Below are 15,739 nucleotides of genomic sequence, written 5' to 3'. Positions count from 1 at the left end.
AAGTTGGGGTTAGGTAGACCCCACCAGTTACATACACACCACTGGGTTTTGAACTTGCAACGTCTCAATACATGGTGTCATGCACTAACAGTTCCTACCAAACAAGCGGAGACCCCCGTTGGTACACCCTTGCACCGATGAAAGTTTTCATCGTGGCGCATATGGGTGCTGGTAGATGTCCACTAACACTGCCACTTCACCATTTGATTAATTAATGGTTGCACTAGTAAAGTAAATTTATTTATTTATTTATTTCATAACATAGATGGGGAATTAAGGCCCTTTCCTGCAACAGTTACTCACCCATCTATATACCAATGGGATTCGAACTTGCAACGTGACATGCACTAGCAGCTCCTACCAGATGAGTGAACCCTTTTTAATGGGGCTTCCTGTGGAGATTCATTTTCAAATTTACCCATAATTTATGCATGATTTCTAAATCCTTCCTCTCCTTGTCATGTTTTGTTTTTTTTGAGCCCACGCATAAGGATGGACGGGAGGGGAACGAGGCTGCCCCGTTCCGGAGATGGAAGACATGAAACAGAAATGAAGATGGAGATGGAGGTTAAAATCTAAACCCGTGCGGGGATGGAGGCAGCCCTGCCCGCCCTGCCCTGTCCCTGTTCCTGTTCCTGTCCCTGTCCCTGTCCCCACCTTGCCTTGCCCCTCCCCGTCCCGTCTCCAATCCTTCTTTAAGGATGGCAATGGACCAAGGAGAAGCGGAGTCCCACCCCGCCTCGCCGCGTTTGGAACGGGGATGGAGGATATGAAACGAGGATGGAAGGGGAGACGAAGGTTAAAATCAAAACCCGTACGATTGTTGTAGCCAAACAACCATTTTCAGTAAAATCGGCTGTTGTAGCCAATGTTGCCAGTACATGAATGGATAAAAGATAATTAAAAAATATTACGAGTTAAAGCTATTAAAAAAATATTAAAAAATATATTTAAGTATTTTTATATTTATTAAAAATTGCTGATTCAGGGGTGAAGATTTTCTGCCGATACAATCGACAGATACAGGCCGATACGCACCGATACTGAGATTGGTTGGAGCATAAGTGACTTGGCCTAGTTCATGCTTGATCGGAACCGGATTTAAGGGGTGTTTGATGCACCATCAGTGGGCCCCACGCGCATCGGTGCGCCCACGCAAATGCATCTCTGGTGCGTCCCATGGATGAGAAAACAACATCTCCTCCTGTTCCGTGCTCCCGCCCCGCGGAACAGCGGAGGACGGACACGGCCGAACACACGAGTTTTTGTTTTTTTGAGGGTGCTGGACACTGCGATGTCCTGTCTGCAGAGAGTACGGGACAGGACGCACTGTCCTGTCCACGCGCTTCCGCCATTCAAACGCCCGCTAAGATCCACTAGATCAAGCACGGCGGGACCCACCGCCCTTTGTCAGGGATTATATTAAATATAACCAAAAACAACACTTTCGCGGGAAAACGATCCCCTGGACCCAAGCTACCAAGTCCAAGCAAAGAAGAGAAAGGAATCGTGTTGTGATTTGTCGGCTGGGAAATCAAATTCACACGACGCTTTTGTTGAAAGAGTTGGTCGTATTAATGGTATAATATGGATCTGAGGACCCCTGATCTCTTCCCAAGAGGCCCGTTCATGCAATTGAGCCATTTCGCTTCCACTGCCCACCAATTGTTTGATGAAATGCCTCAAAGTGGTGAACTCTTGAGCTTCATCTAGGAGCCATCCGCAAAACTCCTTGGCGTGGGTCATGGTGGGTGTTTTCTATATCGTCTCGCCTTCGAGAATCCAAACGTCTCCTTGCTTTCTACATAGCGGTTCTGTCAGATGGTTGTGCTCATCCACCGCAGAGTTTCATGGTGGTGGTGGTGGTGGTGGTGGTGAGAAAGAACCCAATTCAGATGCAAAGTTTTCCTTTCGAAATCAGAAAAGGGAAATATTGCTTCAAAACCTTTTGGACACCAGGCGAAAAGAGCCGTTTTTGGTTTCGGCTCTTCGAATTTGTAAGGCCATCCAGTCTCAGGAGTGGTCTCCTAGCGTGGAGGTTGAGTTGAATGCATTGGACATAGAGTTGAATACTTATATTGTTAACCAAGTATTGAAGACCCATTTGGATTCTGATCTAGCCTTTGCCTTTTTTACATGGGCTGAGTTGCAGTCGGGTTATCAACATGATTATTTTACATACAAATCAATTATCTCTATATTGCTTAGAGACCGGAAATTCAAGCTGTTATCCGAGGTGCTTCGTAGAATTCGGGAGACTGGGTTCGTAGTGCACAGGTCAATACATAGAGTTCTCATATCTGGTTATGTGAAGGCAAGGGAGATAGATTTAGCGATTGAGACATTTGAACAAATGGTTGCATCTGAATGTGTGGTCTTTGGTGTTGACTACAATAGATTTATAGGCGTCTTAATTAAGGAGAACCGGTTTGATTTGGTGAAGAAGTACTACCTGCAAATGACAAAGGAAGGGTTCTCTTTGAGTGCTTTTACTTATTCTAGATTTATTTCTGCTCTCTGTAAGAAAAATGACCTGGGTTTTGTACAGGATCTTCTTTCTGACATGTATAGAATTAGGTCTGTTCCTGATATTTGGGCTTGTAACATATATCTGAATTGCTTGTGTAAGGAGAACATGTTGGATCTTGCAATGAAAGTAATGGATGAACTGTCTGAAAGAGGAAGAGAACCCGATATGGTCACGTACACGACACTTATAAACGGTTTTTGTAGAGCCCGGATGTTTCAGAAAGCGATTGAAGTTTGGAATCGAATGGCTGAAAGATTTCCAAACATTGATCAAGTAGCATGTGGGACATTGGTTTTTAGTCTCTGCACTAATGGAAAAGTAGATTTAGCATACGACATTACCATGAGAATGGTTAAGAAGAAAATACAATTGACTGCCTCCATTTATAATGCATTGATCAGTGGGTTTTGCAAAGCTGGTAGCAGCGATAAGGCTAAAGCTATACTACTGTTCATGAGACAGAATGGATTAAAGCCTGATATTATTACTTATAATATCCTTCTGAACCACTGCTGTGATAAACTTATGCTGGATGATGCAGACAGGTTGATGAAAAGAATGAAAAGAAGTGGTGTGCAACCTGATGCTTATAGTTATAATCAACTTCTAAAAGGGTTGTGCAGAGCGAACCAACTGGACCAAGCATATGTAATGGTGGAAAAGATGCAGGCTGCTAGATTGTGTGATGTGGTTTCTTGTAACATAATAATTGCAGCACTTTGTAAGGCCAACAAAATGGGAATGGCTTACAAATTGTTTAAGGAAATGGACAAGAAGGATATCTTTCCAGATATTGTGACATATAACACTTTAATAAATTGCTTCTTCAGAGTAGGTTATCTGGATTTAGCAGAGGAGCTCTTCGAGCATATGCTGGGAAATGGGTTGGTTCCAGATGTTGTTTCATACACAACCATTGTTGATCACCTATGTAAGACTGGTCGCATTGAAAGGGCACTGAATATGTTTCAGGACATGAAAGAGAAAGGAGTTGCTCCTGATGTCATATTGTATAATGCTTTAATTGATGGACTTTGCAAGGCATTTAGGGTCACCAAAGCCATGGATCTTTACCATGAGATGGGTACTGAGGGTTGCCATCCAGATGACCTGACTTACAAATTATTAATTGGTGGGCTCTTAAGAGAAGGCAAGCTTCCAATGGCCTGTAAAGTATGGGATCAGATGTTGGAAAAAGGATATGTTCTTGACACAGCAACATCTGAGACTTTAGTTATTTCACTCAAAATGAAGGATACAAAGAGAAGAATGTAAAAAAAGGTAATAGTATATATGGTTAACTATGTAGAGTTTTAAGGAGACTCTTGCTTTGTATTGATTTTACATGACAGAATGGTTTGGAGTGGAGTTTTCATCTTCTCATTATAGATTTGCTGATGAATGTATTTTTTTGTTCAGTTATTAGATTGGGTATCACAATTTTCCTTATGATACAATACCACATTGAAGCTAGATGCCAGTCTACTGGGGATGCCTTTTGTTTTGCTAGTCAGGCTGTTCAAAGTTGTCACTGGCAAGATAGTTACATGCGGGCATGAAGGTTTGAGCTATGACCATAAATTTCAAAATTCTCCTCTCTTTACAGACATATTTCATCATCATTTTGTGTAATCCTTTCTTTATATCATTGCTATTGTTGCCTCACAGGATAATTTCACTGTTATACTTATAATATAACCAGGATGGTACCATCCAGCCCCCATGCTAGTTTCTGGCCTTGCCATGGATGGAAACAGCCAGATTTAGTATTTTGGTGTAGGGTTGCTTTCAGAGACTTAGGATCCTTGCATTTCCACCAAATTTCAGATTAGATAAGCGGAAATCGCTGGGTTCGTGCCACTTGATCTGGATTGCACGGGCCCTGCCGGTTATTGTTGCTACCATTGCCTGAAAATGGGTGAAAGCACCTAAGAGTACAATGGCCATCTCTCTCTCTCTCTCTCTGAGGCAGCAATTTTAGGGTTTATATCATAGCCACAAATATCACTGGGATTTTGGAAATATCACAATATTAACAAGAAAATAGCTCCAGTTGATGTTAATGGCCAAATATTGCGTTATTTTTAAATATCGGTTATCACATAAATATCAGAGATATCATAATATTTTATTTTTTTTAAGTTTATATTTTCTTTTTTATTTATTTTAATCCTTAGAAAAATTTCTAATTGTTCCTTTATAATTTCATAAAAAATATGCTAAAACCTACTATTTCTTATCCTTTTTTCTTTTTCTTTATGTTTTTAATTCTTTTAAAACATCCAAGATTTTTCCGATACAAAACAATTTTTGAAAAAAAGCTTCTGAGAAAAACCTTGCCCAGAAGTTGCCGAGACCGAGATTTGTGGCTATGGTTTATATTCAATTATGGTTTATATTCAATGTTGTCATCTTCCTCATCTTCACCATCTGGTAAAAAGTCTTTGATGGTGTATTTTTTCTTCTTATCATCAATACTCTTCATTCAACAATCAAACTCTTTAACCATGTTTTTAAGGCACTTTATCTTCCATTTTTTTGACAAGATTCTTTAGGTAAAGATAAAGTATCCTTAAGCTTGGAGGAGTTAAGTTTGTGTTGACATTTTCCTGATTATACTGAGTGTTCTGCTTAGTAGCTATGTGGGAATAAGTTTGAGATTATTACTTTATTACAATTTTTGGTACAAATGGTACGTATCCTTTCCTTGTTTTGTCTTCCTGTCATGCAGGTCTGAAGACTTTGATGCTATAGCTTGGTTATTATTTTAGAAGAAATTGATTTGTACAATGTGATAATGAACTGTAATTATATGTTGCAGGGTTACTAATTATGTGGTGGACTTCTGTAGAAACCATGTAAAGGGATAGGGTAGGAGCAGAAGTGGAGTATGCCTGGTAATACTAGGTTCAGTTAAAGCCCCTTTTCTAACCAAACCAAATTTCAACTTCAATATATTGTTTCTTTTTTATTTTGATTCCTCTTTAAAGAAACTGATTTTTTTACTTTAATATTATAAAATTGATGTAATATGTTTATCTTTCTTTGAAGAATTCAATTTTCTTGGTCATTCCATAATTTTTTTTTAAAAACTAATTAAATTCTTATTGGTGTAGAGAAAACTTGCTTTAATTTCTTTTTCTAGAAAATTGACGTGCTTTGTAATTGCAAATTTAAAGTAGACCACGTTTATTTCTCAATGTGATAACATTATTTCTTTTCTTTCCTTCACATTCTTTTTTATTTGCCACCCTTATTCCATGTGCTATTTAAGCATGTCTGCTAGTTTTGTAATTGCAAATTTAAAGATCAGGTTTATTTCTTAATGTGATAACATTATTTCTTTTCTTTCCTTCACATTTTTTTTCTTTATTTTCCACCCTTATTCCATGCGCTATTTAAGCATGTCCGCTAGTCTTTGTGGCTTTTCTTATTCCTTTTCTAGTCAGATAGTTTTAGGTTCCTACCCAAGCCAACTTTTGGTCTCAAGGGCTTTCTGTCCCTAGCAACTAGTATGATATGAACCCTACTAAAATAATGTATCTGTATATGGCTGTTTGCAATGCATGTAGCAATTGTCAGATACACACTCTATGCTGTTCATGGTCTTTCCGGCATGTTTCATATCGATGACAGCTAAGGACATGTGGGGAAATCTTTTGGTGTTTTATGCTATTTATTCATTCCAAAAACATATTTTTAGTTTAGGATCATTGGATCATTTTATGGTTGAAAGATTTTTATATCTAAGCATGTGATTCATGGTTTGGTTGCATGTTTTACCAAGGAAACTAATAGGAATATAAATATGAGAATTGTGATGGCTCCTATAGCTTTTCATTTTGTATTATAAGTTCTTATTTCCTTTTCTTTTTTGTTGTTACCTTTGTAATATGTGCATGTTATTTTGTATTGGTGAGAGTTTATAAACCTCTAAATTTGTCAAATTGTAATTCATAAGACAATGTATTTTCTATATATATATTTTATATATATATATATATATATATAAAAGAAGATACATATACATATATATTTCATATATATGTACATGTATCCATCTACTTATATATATATAAAATATATATTTCTTTCTTGTATTAGCTGTAGGGGGCAGTTTAGTCATTTTATGCATATTCATGTTTTTAAGTATGATTGTAATTCTTCCTCTTTTAATTTTTCTTATTTTTTGTAATTTTTTATTTATTTTTCTGTACTATTTCTGTACACAGTCAGCCACTGACTGTTGTACACAGTTTGAAATAAGGAGTCATTGGGCCGACTCCCAACGGCTCTAATTAGAGCCGTTGGGAATAGCCCAACGACTCTTTTAGAGTTAATGAGCCTTATAAATAAGAGCTGTGTGAGCCCATTGTATGTAGTGTAATACAGAGAGGAGTTTTGTCTCCTTACATTTATAAAAACAGAGCATTTACTGCACTTCTTTTCTTTTGTGGTGTAAAGCATTTGAATGCTATTTTATGCTATCATTTGAAGTATCAAGTTATTTGAAAACTTGATTGTTTGCAAGGACTTTTTACAAAATTATGTTAGATTAGGGAATGCTTCCCCATTTGATGTGGGTTCTGCTGTACTGCTTAATGTATTAGCTTTTCAATGGCCAAAATTACGTGAATTTATGTTTAGTTACAGGACATTGATGTCTGGATTCATGTAACTCTTAATACTTTGACTTGATCATAAAGTTTTTTGCAGTTGTCGTGGCATAGGAGTTGTAGTGATGCCTGGCGTCCAAGCTTTTAGGCTTGCTCAAGTTTGAGCTCAGGTTTGGTCCTAAGTGAGGCCATGCTTGGCCAAAGCTAAAAATAATAAGTGATCCCTTCTCCTTAAAGTTGAACTAAATCAAATAGATACTTGATCATGTCACGCAAGTCTTCCATGACTCTTGCAGAATAAAGCTTATCCAACTTTGCCAGGTTGACTGAGTCACATGATTTTATGATTTGAATTTTTATAAATTTAGTTTCTTTTTTTTAGTTCTAAGAAAGTCTGCAGAAACTAAAGACAACCTTGTATCATGATCAAACCATGACCGTTCAGAACCACCATGCAAAATTTTTAAGTCATGTAACTCCTTTTGCAGTCTCTTTCTTCACTCTAGGCTAGAGAAGGGTGCTGAACTTCTGAACTCATCTCATGGCCTCATGCACCAGCAATTTTCCTGATTGTAACAAATGTATGGTTTCATTGGTGGTGATGAATGCCAAAATTTAGTGGAAGATCTGGTTTGAATTTCATTTTAGAGTTATTAACAAAAAAATGCAGTATCTCTGAAGGTGGTGGTAAGTGGGAGATTAAGAATTGGCAAGCAGCTTTCATCAAGGGCCTGATCATGGCCTTTCTTTGGTTTGGGTCCTGCTTTCCAGGAATGACATTGGTATCCATGATAAATGCTGTTATGGTTACATTTGTAGTTATTTTCCTTTTCCAAACACAGGCCCCACCACCACCCCCTCCTTAATCCCCCTGGTTGACTTCTGTTTACTGGTGTGCCTGTACCAACTGATGATATTTAATTAATTATTTATTTAACTGAGGAAATCTTGATTTTGTAAAAATAAGTTTGTCTGGAATCATACATACCCTTCTTATTCTTGCCGCTTCATGAAAATTGCTTTGTTAAAGAGTTAATTGAATTCTGATACAACCCAGTTTGGTAGAGGTCACAAGCACAAGTGACCTCGATGGGAGGAGCAGATTCAGTGATCGAGTACCTTGCAAAAGGCACTTGGTCCAATCACCGACAGCCACGCCCCAGACCTGCCCCCTTCCTTCCAAAGGGGTGGGAGGGTGTGGCTGTCAGTGATTGGACCGAGTACCTTGGAAGGTACTCAGTCCGTTCACTGTAACATCCCTCCTAATAGGATGACAACGAGCAAAACTCAATGTATTAATACTTGCTTATGGGGATCTAGAAGGGGAAGTTCATATGAGACTTTTACCCAGTTGTCCAGATAAAAAACAAAAGCTTGACTATTGGCGACACAAAGCAATCTCCTAGAGCATGGTTCACCGGGTTAACTGCTGCCTTTCTAGCAGAGCTTAAAAAAGGCACAACAAGTTCATCCTTATTTGTAGGAAAATTCACAAAAGAATGATCAGGGTGTTAATTTATGATGACATTGTAATAATGATATAACGAGAACAATCAAAACAAGCATCACCTCCAACATGAATTTGAAAATCAAGGACTTAGGTTAGCTAAGATATTATATTTTTTTTGGGTTAGAAGTTGCTCAAAAAAAGTCTGCTTAATGCAGGTTTGGATCAGGCAGCTTTTGTGCCAGCTGAAGTTTGTCAAGATTGCATTGATGCTCAGCAAGCGAGTTTATTGCCAGATTTAGTAGAGAACCGGCAGATGAACATCCTTCAGGTTGATAGCTTGGTGAGTACTAATTCCTGTGCAGAGAATAATTATGGTGATGACAGTTCTAGAGGAGATAATTCAGCTCTTCCTGTATTGATTGAGGAACATCTCTTAGGAAATTTGGGAGCGAGACCAACGAAGATTGGTGTTAAAGCAAGGATGAGAAGGAAAAAGAAAGGGGACAAGCAATAGTGGAAATCTCAACATGGATATTAATTAGATCATGTTTGATTCTAAGAGATGAGATGGTTTTTGAAGTTTATGATCCTAAGTTCAACTTTACCTAGTGTAATAATTGAAAATGGAGGGGCAATGTCCAGTCCAAACTAGATAGGTACCTTGTAAATTTATGATTACTTTGATGAGGTATGTGTGATTATTTATCTATATTACCCAGTATAAAATTTAGAAAACCTATCACACACTCACACAAGGGAAAATATTTACGTGGTATGGTTTGGTTTTTGAACCCATGTCCACTGCCCAAATAGGGATGGCAGTGGGCCGGGGACAAGGTCTCCACCCCCGCCCCCGTCTCAAAATCGTGGTATGCATTCTTTTGCTAATAGACACACTTTTGAAGTGAATCTGATTGTAATTCTCATTTAATGTTTGTTGTAAGCTTGGTAGGATGAATTTTGTGAAAGTCTTTAGAACAACTTCAGCTATTCTCCAATTCTGTATGTACAGTTTCATAAGAAAGTTGTGAGTTGGTCAATGACAGGCATTTATGGGCACAACTACTATGATAAACAAAGTGAAGTGCATATTAACAATCTCTATTGACCTTTGGTGGCTCATCTTGGGTGATTGAAATGTCACACTCTAAAGGAGAGTTGTGGAGATCACGAAGAAATCAACTAGTAGAGAGTTTAATGACTGTATCAGCTGTGTCATCTTACATAAATTTTCATTTGTGAGCCCTACGCTTAGCATAATAGTCAATTAAATGGTAGTTTTCAAGAGAATAAGATTGATTGTGCGTTTGCAAATGTCTTGTCTACAATCATCTATCTCCTAACACGTGATTTGAATACTCACCCAAAGCAACGCTTAGAGCATAAGCCCCGGGGGCAGGGGTCCTAGCCTTGGAGTTTTACATTGTTGGCATGACGACGATAGGTATGGCAGGTTGAGCCAGTGCGATGAGGGGTCCTAGCCTTGGAGTTTTACGTTGTTGGCATGACGACGATAGGTATGGCAGGTTGAGCCAGTGCGATGAGGTCTTCATGCCGGGTGTGGTTTATTTGGATTATAAATAAAAAAACTAATTAATCAAACTAGTTCTTTGGTTGCCCGATGCACTCTGCCTTGTGAAGTTGCATGATATTTGGAATACATCAGGGTTTTTGATCAATTCAACAAAGTTCATAAACATATTGAACAAACTAAGTTCAGTATAGATGCATGGCTACCTTAGCAAATACGTCTGTATTGTGTCATCAACAGGGGGAAGCAACTTACCATTTCACTTGATACCACTTTTGTCTGTGTTTTCTGTCTTAAAAGGTATGGGAATGCCCAAAAAAAGAAAAATCATTTCTCCAGGTGCTAAAAAATGAGCAAGGGCAATGCTGTTATTGAGGTCCTAAATGCAATTCTATAGTATTTTTATGATGCATGGGGACCTAGAATGAAATCATTCTCAATTGGTTGTATGTTCATCGTTGGTAGGCTAGCCTCTTCCTCTAGATTAGATTAAGATGTAAATCTACATCTATCATGGTTCTTGGAAAGTTGGGTTTGCAATTACCAACATGGGTTCTGCTTGTCTGGTAGGAGCAATTAGTGCACATCATTGCTTGTCTATCCAAAATTGAAATAAATAAATAAAAATAAAATAGTTTTAAGACAGTCCAAAAACAATAAATAAATTGCCTCAAAGTTTGCTGGGAGCGTCAACATTTTGACAAATGCTAAAAAGAAATATTGTGTATTCTTATTGGCCTTCTTGGTCAACACTAGATTATGTGAACGCACGCTAGCTTGGTCAACAGGCTAACCCCAAGTTGGGGGTTAGGCGGACCCTATCAGAACAACAGTCGCCCCATGTGGCAGAGGGATTCGATCCTGGGCCTTCAGCTTGATACAAGACACCCGCTTACCACATGGGATACCACCACGGTGGTCGAAAACTTTCACACTCGCAATGGATGTTTTGTAAGGATTTATTTATTTTTTGATTGGCAAGCTGGGATCAGGCAGACCCTACCTGATTTATTTTGAAACCCTACAGGTAGGGATGGTAAACAAGCCGAACCAACCAAACAGGACATGTGTGGGCTTTGTTTGAGCTATTTAGGTTTATCAATAAACCGAGCTTGTGACTCGGCTCGGGTTCAGCCAAGCTGAGCTCAAGTTCACCTCATCCCAAACTTGTTTTACAAAATCCTATGTTATATATATTGGGTATATAGCATTTGCTACCTTCATGGGTAAGGAATCCCAAGTTGGAACTCAAAGGGGGAATGTTGTTTTGATCAAATTTGATCTCATGGATGTGTTCAACATGATTAAACTAGTAAAAATAAATCCTTAAATCAAGGTTTTTTGACATAAAAATAAATTTTTTTATGTTAAAAACTTTGGTACATTGTAGGCTATTGATTTTTCAACCCTCATAGAATCCAGTACATCAGAAAGATATGATCTAAAGGTCATCTTCTAAGCTCAGCCCTCGTTTAAGCTAAACGAGTTGCTTGTAGCTGAGCCGAGCCAAGTCGCGAGCTGATTGGTTCATTTACCAGCCCTACCCATAGGGCGAGCCGTTTGACTCGATGGACAAAGTTCAGTAAAATCCAAATTCTTCATAAGAGGCACGAGCATAGTAACAAAAGTAAAAGAGAATAATTTTTTGTAACTCCAACAAAATTTTGGCAAAATCTCAGCAATAAAAATTAAATAAAAAAGTAATTTTTTATTAAAGAAATAAAAATATTTAAAAATAAAATACACATGCATTTTTTTACGATAAATAGCCAATAAAAACATAAATATCGTGTTTAAAACATGATACTTATGTTTCTAACGAAAAATTACGAGAAATTAAAAATATCACAAGAAATTTTTCATGATATTTTCAAAATTTGATCCCTAAAACTCCATATACAGTTCAAATTGGACAAAAACAATTACCAGTTGTAGCTTAATTTGTTTGCAGGGGAACTCTACCTTCTCTAATCCATGAGTAGTTTCTTCCAATTGAAATTTGCACCTTTTGTTTTAAATCTGCTTGTTTTTGTTGATTCAATCCCAAACTAAGGTGTGTTACAATTTTAAATTTGTGTAATTACTTTTAAGGACGGATTAGGTTCTTTATAAAAAAAAGAAGTAACAAAATATTTTAGTAATTTGAATTCGAGAGGTAAAAATTAACATTTTTGCCTTAAAAAATAAACTACATATTTTAAAAAATGTGACTTCTTTTAAGGTCTTTGTGGCCATTTCAACCAATTGAACGTTGCTATAATGTTAATAAGATTAAAACCTCATAGTAGGGTGCTCCGGGAGCACCTACTCCCACATAATAAAAGGTTCATTTTTTTTAAATTGTTGAGTTTTTGGTTGATCAGACCCTGTAGATATGATCTATAATCTTTTTTTGGTAGAGAACAAGTTTTGGATCATGTCTTAAAAAATCGACAACCCACAATATACCAAAATTGATAACATAAAAAATCTTATTTTCCTATAAAAAAAGCATGATCCAAGGCATGATTATTATCAAATAAACCATGCTGAATGCATCTATGAAGTCTGATCGAGAAGATCCAATCTATCCATATGGTTTTCACTAGGTAGTTGTAGGTACTCCGGGAGCATTATACATACACACACACACATATATATATTTATGAAAAAATGTTTGCTACCCTCGTGGGTACGGAACCCCTAGTAAAATAATATAATGTTTAAATTTTTTTTTTCAGTTTTTTTGCGCATTTGACTCTCAAAATGTGATCTACATATTAAGTTTTGTAGAAACTGCCCTTTGGATCATGTTTTTCTCACGTATCTGTCAGATTTTACAAGAGTTGAAAAATCAACAATCTTCAATGTAACAATTTTTTTGTCCTCAAAAAAACATATTTGACATCGAATAACTATCATCCAAGGGTCGATTCTTACTATTTTTGACCACGCTGAACACATTCATGAGGTCAGGTGGTCAAAACAAAACACCCTCCCTATAAGTTTCTCATCCACAAGGGTAGCAAATGCTATCCACACACACACACACACACACACACACACATATATATATATATATATATATATATATATATATATATATATATATATATATATATATATATATATATATATATATAGATCATATTTGATACAAATGTTTGTAGACATAATTAAATTTTTTTGGGTTTCATTACTTCTTTTTTTTTGGTTATTTTTTGTGTCATGTTTTTTCTTAGTGGGAATTGGCTCTTAAATTGGTCTTAGTCAGGTTTTCATAATGCTTCAAAAATCAATGGTTACAGCGTGTAATACTTTCGCAGAAATCATATTTTTTTAATCGAAAAACATGAAACAAAAGTTATCCTTGCTTTTTTGGACATGCTAAATTCATCCATGAAGTCCATTTGGAACAAAACAACCTACACAATGGAAATCTAAAGGCGTTTGTACATACAAATGTCTGTGACAATACATTATATACATAATTTATTTATTTATTTATAGAGTGATTGGTTCTTGCTACTCAGATAGGAATGAATCGATGGTTTTTATTTTTCATTTTTTTTTTATATTTTGGTTCATTTTTCTATTCTGGCCTTACATATTTCATCTACGTGGTTTGTTAGTAGGAATCCACTTTTGAATAATTTAAGTATGACATGCGATGAAGTTCCTATTTTCAAAATCCAACAACTCAAAATTTTAATAAATTTCAAAGCTCACAAAAATCATAAAAACACAATTCAATAGGTGATTCCTAGAAAATAAATCATTTTTTTAATCGGAAACATAGGACCCAGCAGACTCTTCATATAATTTTTAGTTCCCATTATACGACTTGACTAAGGGTGTCAACGGGTCGCGTTTGGTTCAGACCTAGGTAGAAAGAGACTTGGACCAGATTTTTTATTATGGGGTATGGTATCAGGTCCGGATTCAAGTTTAATCGGGTCTACTATAAGAAAAACTATATCCGGACCCGATAAGAACTACATGAGCCAAACCCGGTAAAACCATTTTTTTTAATCATTTTTACGTTGAAAATTTGTGGGTTTTAATCGGTACTCGGGTCTGGGTCTGGGTCTAGGTCTGGTATAAAATTTCACAATCTATACCCGGGTCCATGTATTAATTGAACCTTAATGTCCGAACCCGAGTCTTAATCGGGTCTTCTTATTTATCAACATACCACCCAGACCCAGACCCAGACCCAGACCCAGACCCTACAGGCTTTGGTTAGGGTTGGGTCTGGGTAAACCAGGCCCGTTGACACCCCTACCCGTTAGCAACGCCAGAAAAGATTTTAGTCAATAAAGCACTGATTGTACGGTTTCGAAAGAGAAAAGCAGTGGCAGACCAAATTGCATCCTTACAAGTTTGTCAAATAAAATTTTGCACAAAAGCATGACACGGAATCAGGTCAGAGGCAGCTCTGAAAGTATTACCGTCAGAACTGCTTTGATGCCGTTCATCTCAAAATGAATGGCATCCAAACCACTGCGAATGGTATGCCCATCACTTGGATGGGCCTCCCTTTTTTTTTCCTGATGTGGTTCATGATCCGGATGAACGGCATCGGAGTGACTTAAAATGAACGGCTCATTTATTCAATACTACAATACAAAACAAAAAAGTATATTTGAAAAACATTTACTACTGGTTAATGTATCTACATGAGTCAAGCCAAACTAAAACCTGTCTGCACTGGGCTCGTCGAGCCCACTTTATAAGTTTGACCAAGCGCGAGCGGATTTAAGAATGACAATGGTTTGGATTTTACCTGAAATACAACTGAATTCATTTCAATTCAATTCAAGGTTCAAGGGAAATGAATTTCAAAGGAGTTGTGGACTCCCTCTCACATAAATAACTCCTTAGAGATTCATGCTTTCAACTATTAATTCCTCAAATCAGTTTGAAATATGTAACATTGTATTTGAGTAGCAAAGAATGTATATAAATGTAATATCAAATTTAAATATATCATTGATATTTATTCTTTTACAAACTAGTGACATTTAAATTAAACATAAATATTAATTGAGCCCATTCTAGTTTCAAAGCATAACATAGACAAATATGAAAACTTTTGACATTAAGCTCTGCAATACTTAACAAAATAACACGAACACTTAACAAAATAACAAAACTTTTGACTTTCTTAGACTTAACATTAGGCTCTGCAATACAACAACAACTACGCCTTCATCCCAAAACAATTAGCGTCGGCGATATGAACCAAAAAAGAAAATTATTCTGGGTCTTCCACATGCAGGGGCGTAGCTAGGGGGGGGGCAGGACTGGGCTATAGCCCAGTCCTACCTCCCGAAACAGTTTAAATTTTTTTTTTTTAAAAGCCCAGTCCTAGCCCAGCCCTGATTCCATATGAAATAGATTTTTATCCATTTTTGTAGCCCATCCCAGCCCTGACTGCAGCAAATAGTTTGATTTGTCCATATGAAATAGATTTTTATCCATTTTTGTAGCCCATCCCAGCCCTGACTGCAGCAAATAGTTTGATTTGTCCATATAAAATAGATTTTTATTAATAATTGTAGCCATTTTTTATTTTATCTAAAAAAAATAAATTTCGGGGGGGCTGCCCGCGAACCCCCGACTATCGCACA

General features: G+C 36.9%; 1 protein-coding gene across 4 annotated transcripts; it reads left to right on the top strand.

Annotated features, from left to right (window-relative positions):
* The first annotated feature begins 1,457 nt into the window (after window positions 1-1,457).
* On the top strand, window positions 1,458-9,287 carry LOC149827539 (Pentatricopeptide repeat (PPR-like) superfamily protein). 4 transcript variants are annotated; one of them, XM_090020341.1, is made up of 4 exons: window positions 1,458-3,811; window positions 3,950-4,091; window positions 8,812-8,936; window positions 9,034-9,287. In XM_090020341.1, the coding sequence occupies exon 1, from the start codon at window positions 1,745-1,747 to the stop codon at window positions 3,803-3,805; it is 2,061 nt and encodes a 686-aa protein (XP_089876467.1). In that variant the 5' UTR covers window positions 1,458-1,744; the 3' UTR covers window positions 3,806-3,811; window positions 3,950-4,091; window positions 8,812-8,936; window positions 9,034-9,287. The 4 variants fall into 4 exon arrangements, with proteins under 4 accessions (XP_089876467.1, XP_089876466.1, XP_089876465.1 ...); XM_090020340.1 differs by adding an exon at window positions 5,352-5,427 and having other exon boundaries at window positions 8,812-9,287; XM_090020339.1 differs by having other exon boundaries at window positions 8,812-9,287.
* The last annotated feature ends 6,452 nt before the right edge of the window (window positions 9,288-15,739 follow it).

The sequence above is a fragment of the Nuphar pumila genome, chromosome 10 (genome assembly GCF_984573655.1).
Source record: "Nuphar pumila chromosome 10, dmNupPumi1.hap1.1, whole genome shotgun sequence".
NCBI lineage: Eukaryota > Viridiplantae > Streptophyta > Magnoliopsida > Nymphaeales > Nymphaeaceae > Nuphar > Nuphar pumila.
The sequence above is the reverse complement of the archived record's forward strand: the minus strand, read 5'-3'. Positions and strand labels throughout refer to the sequence as shown.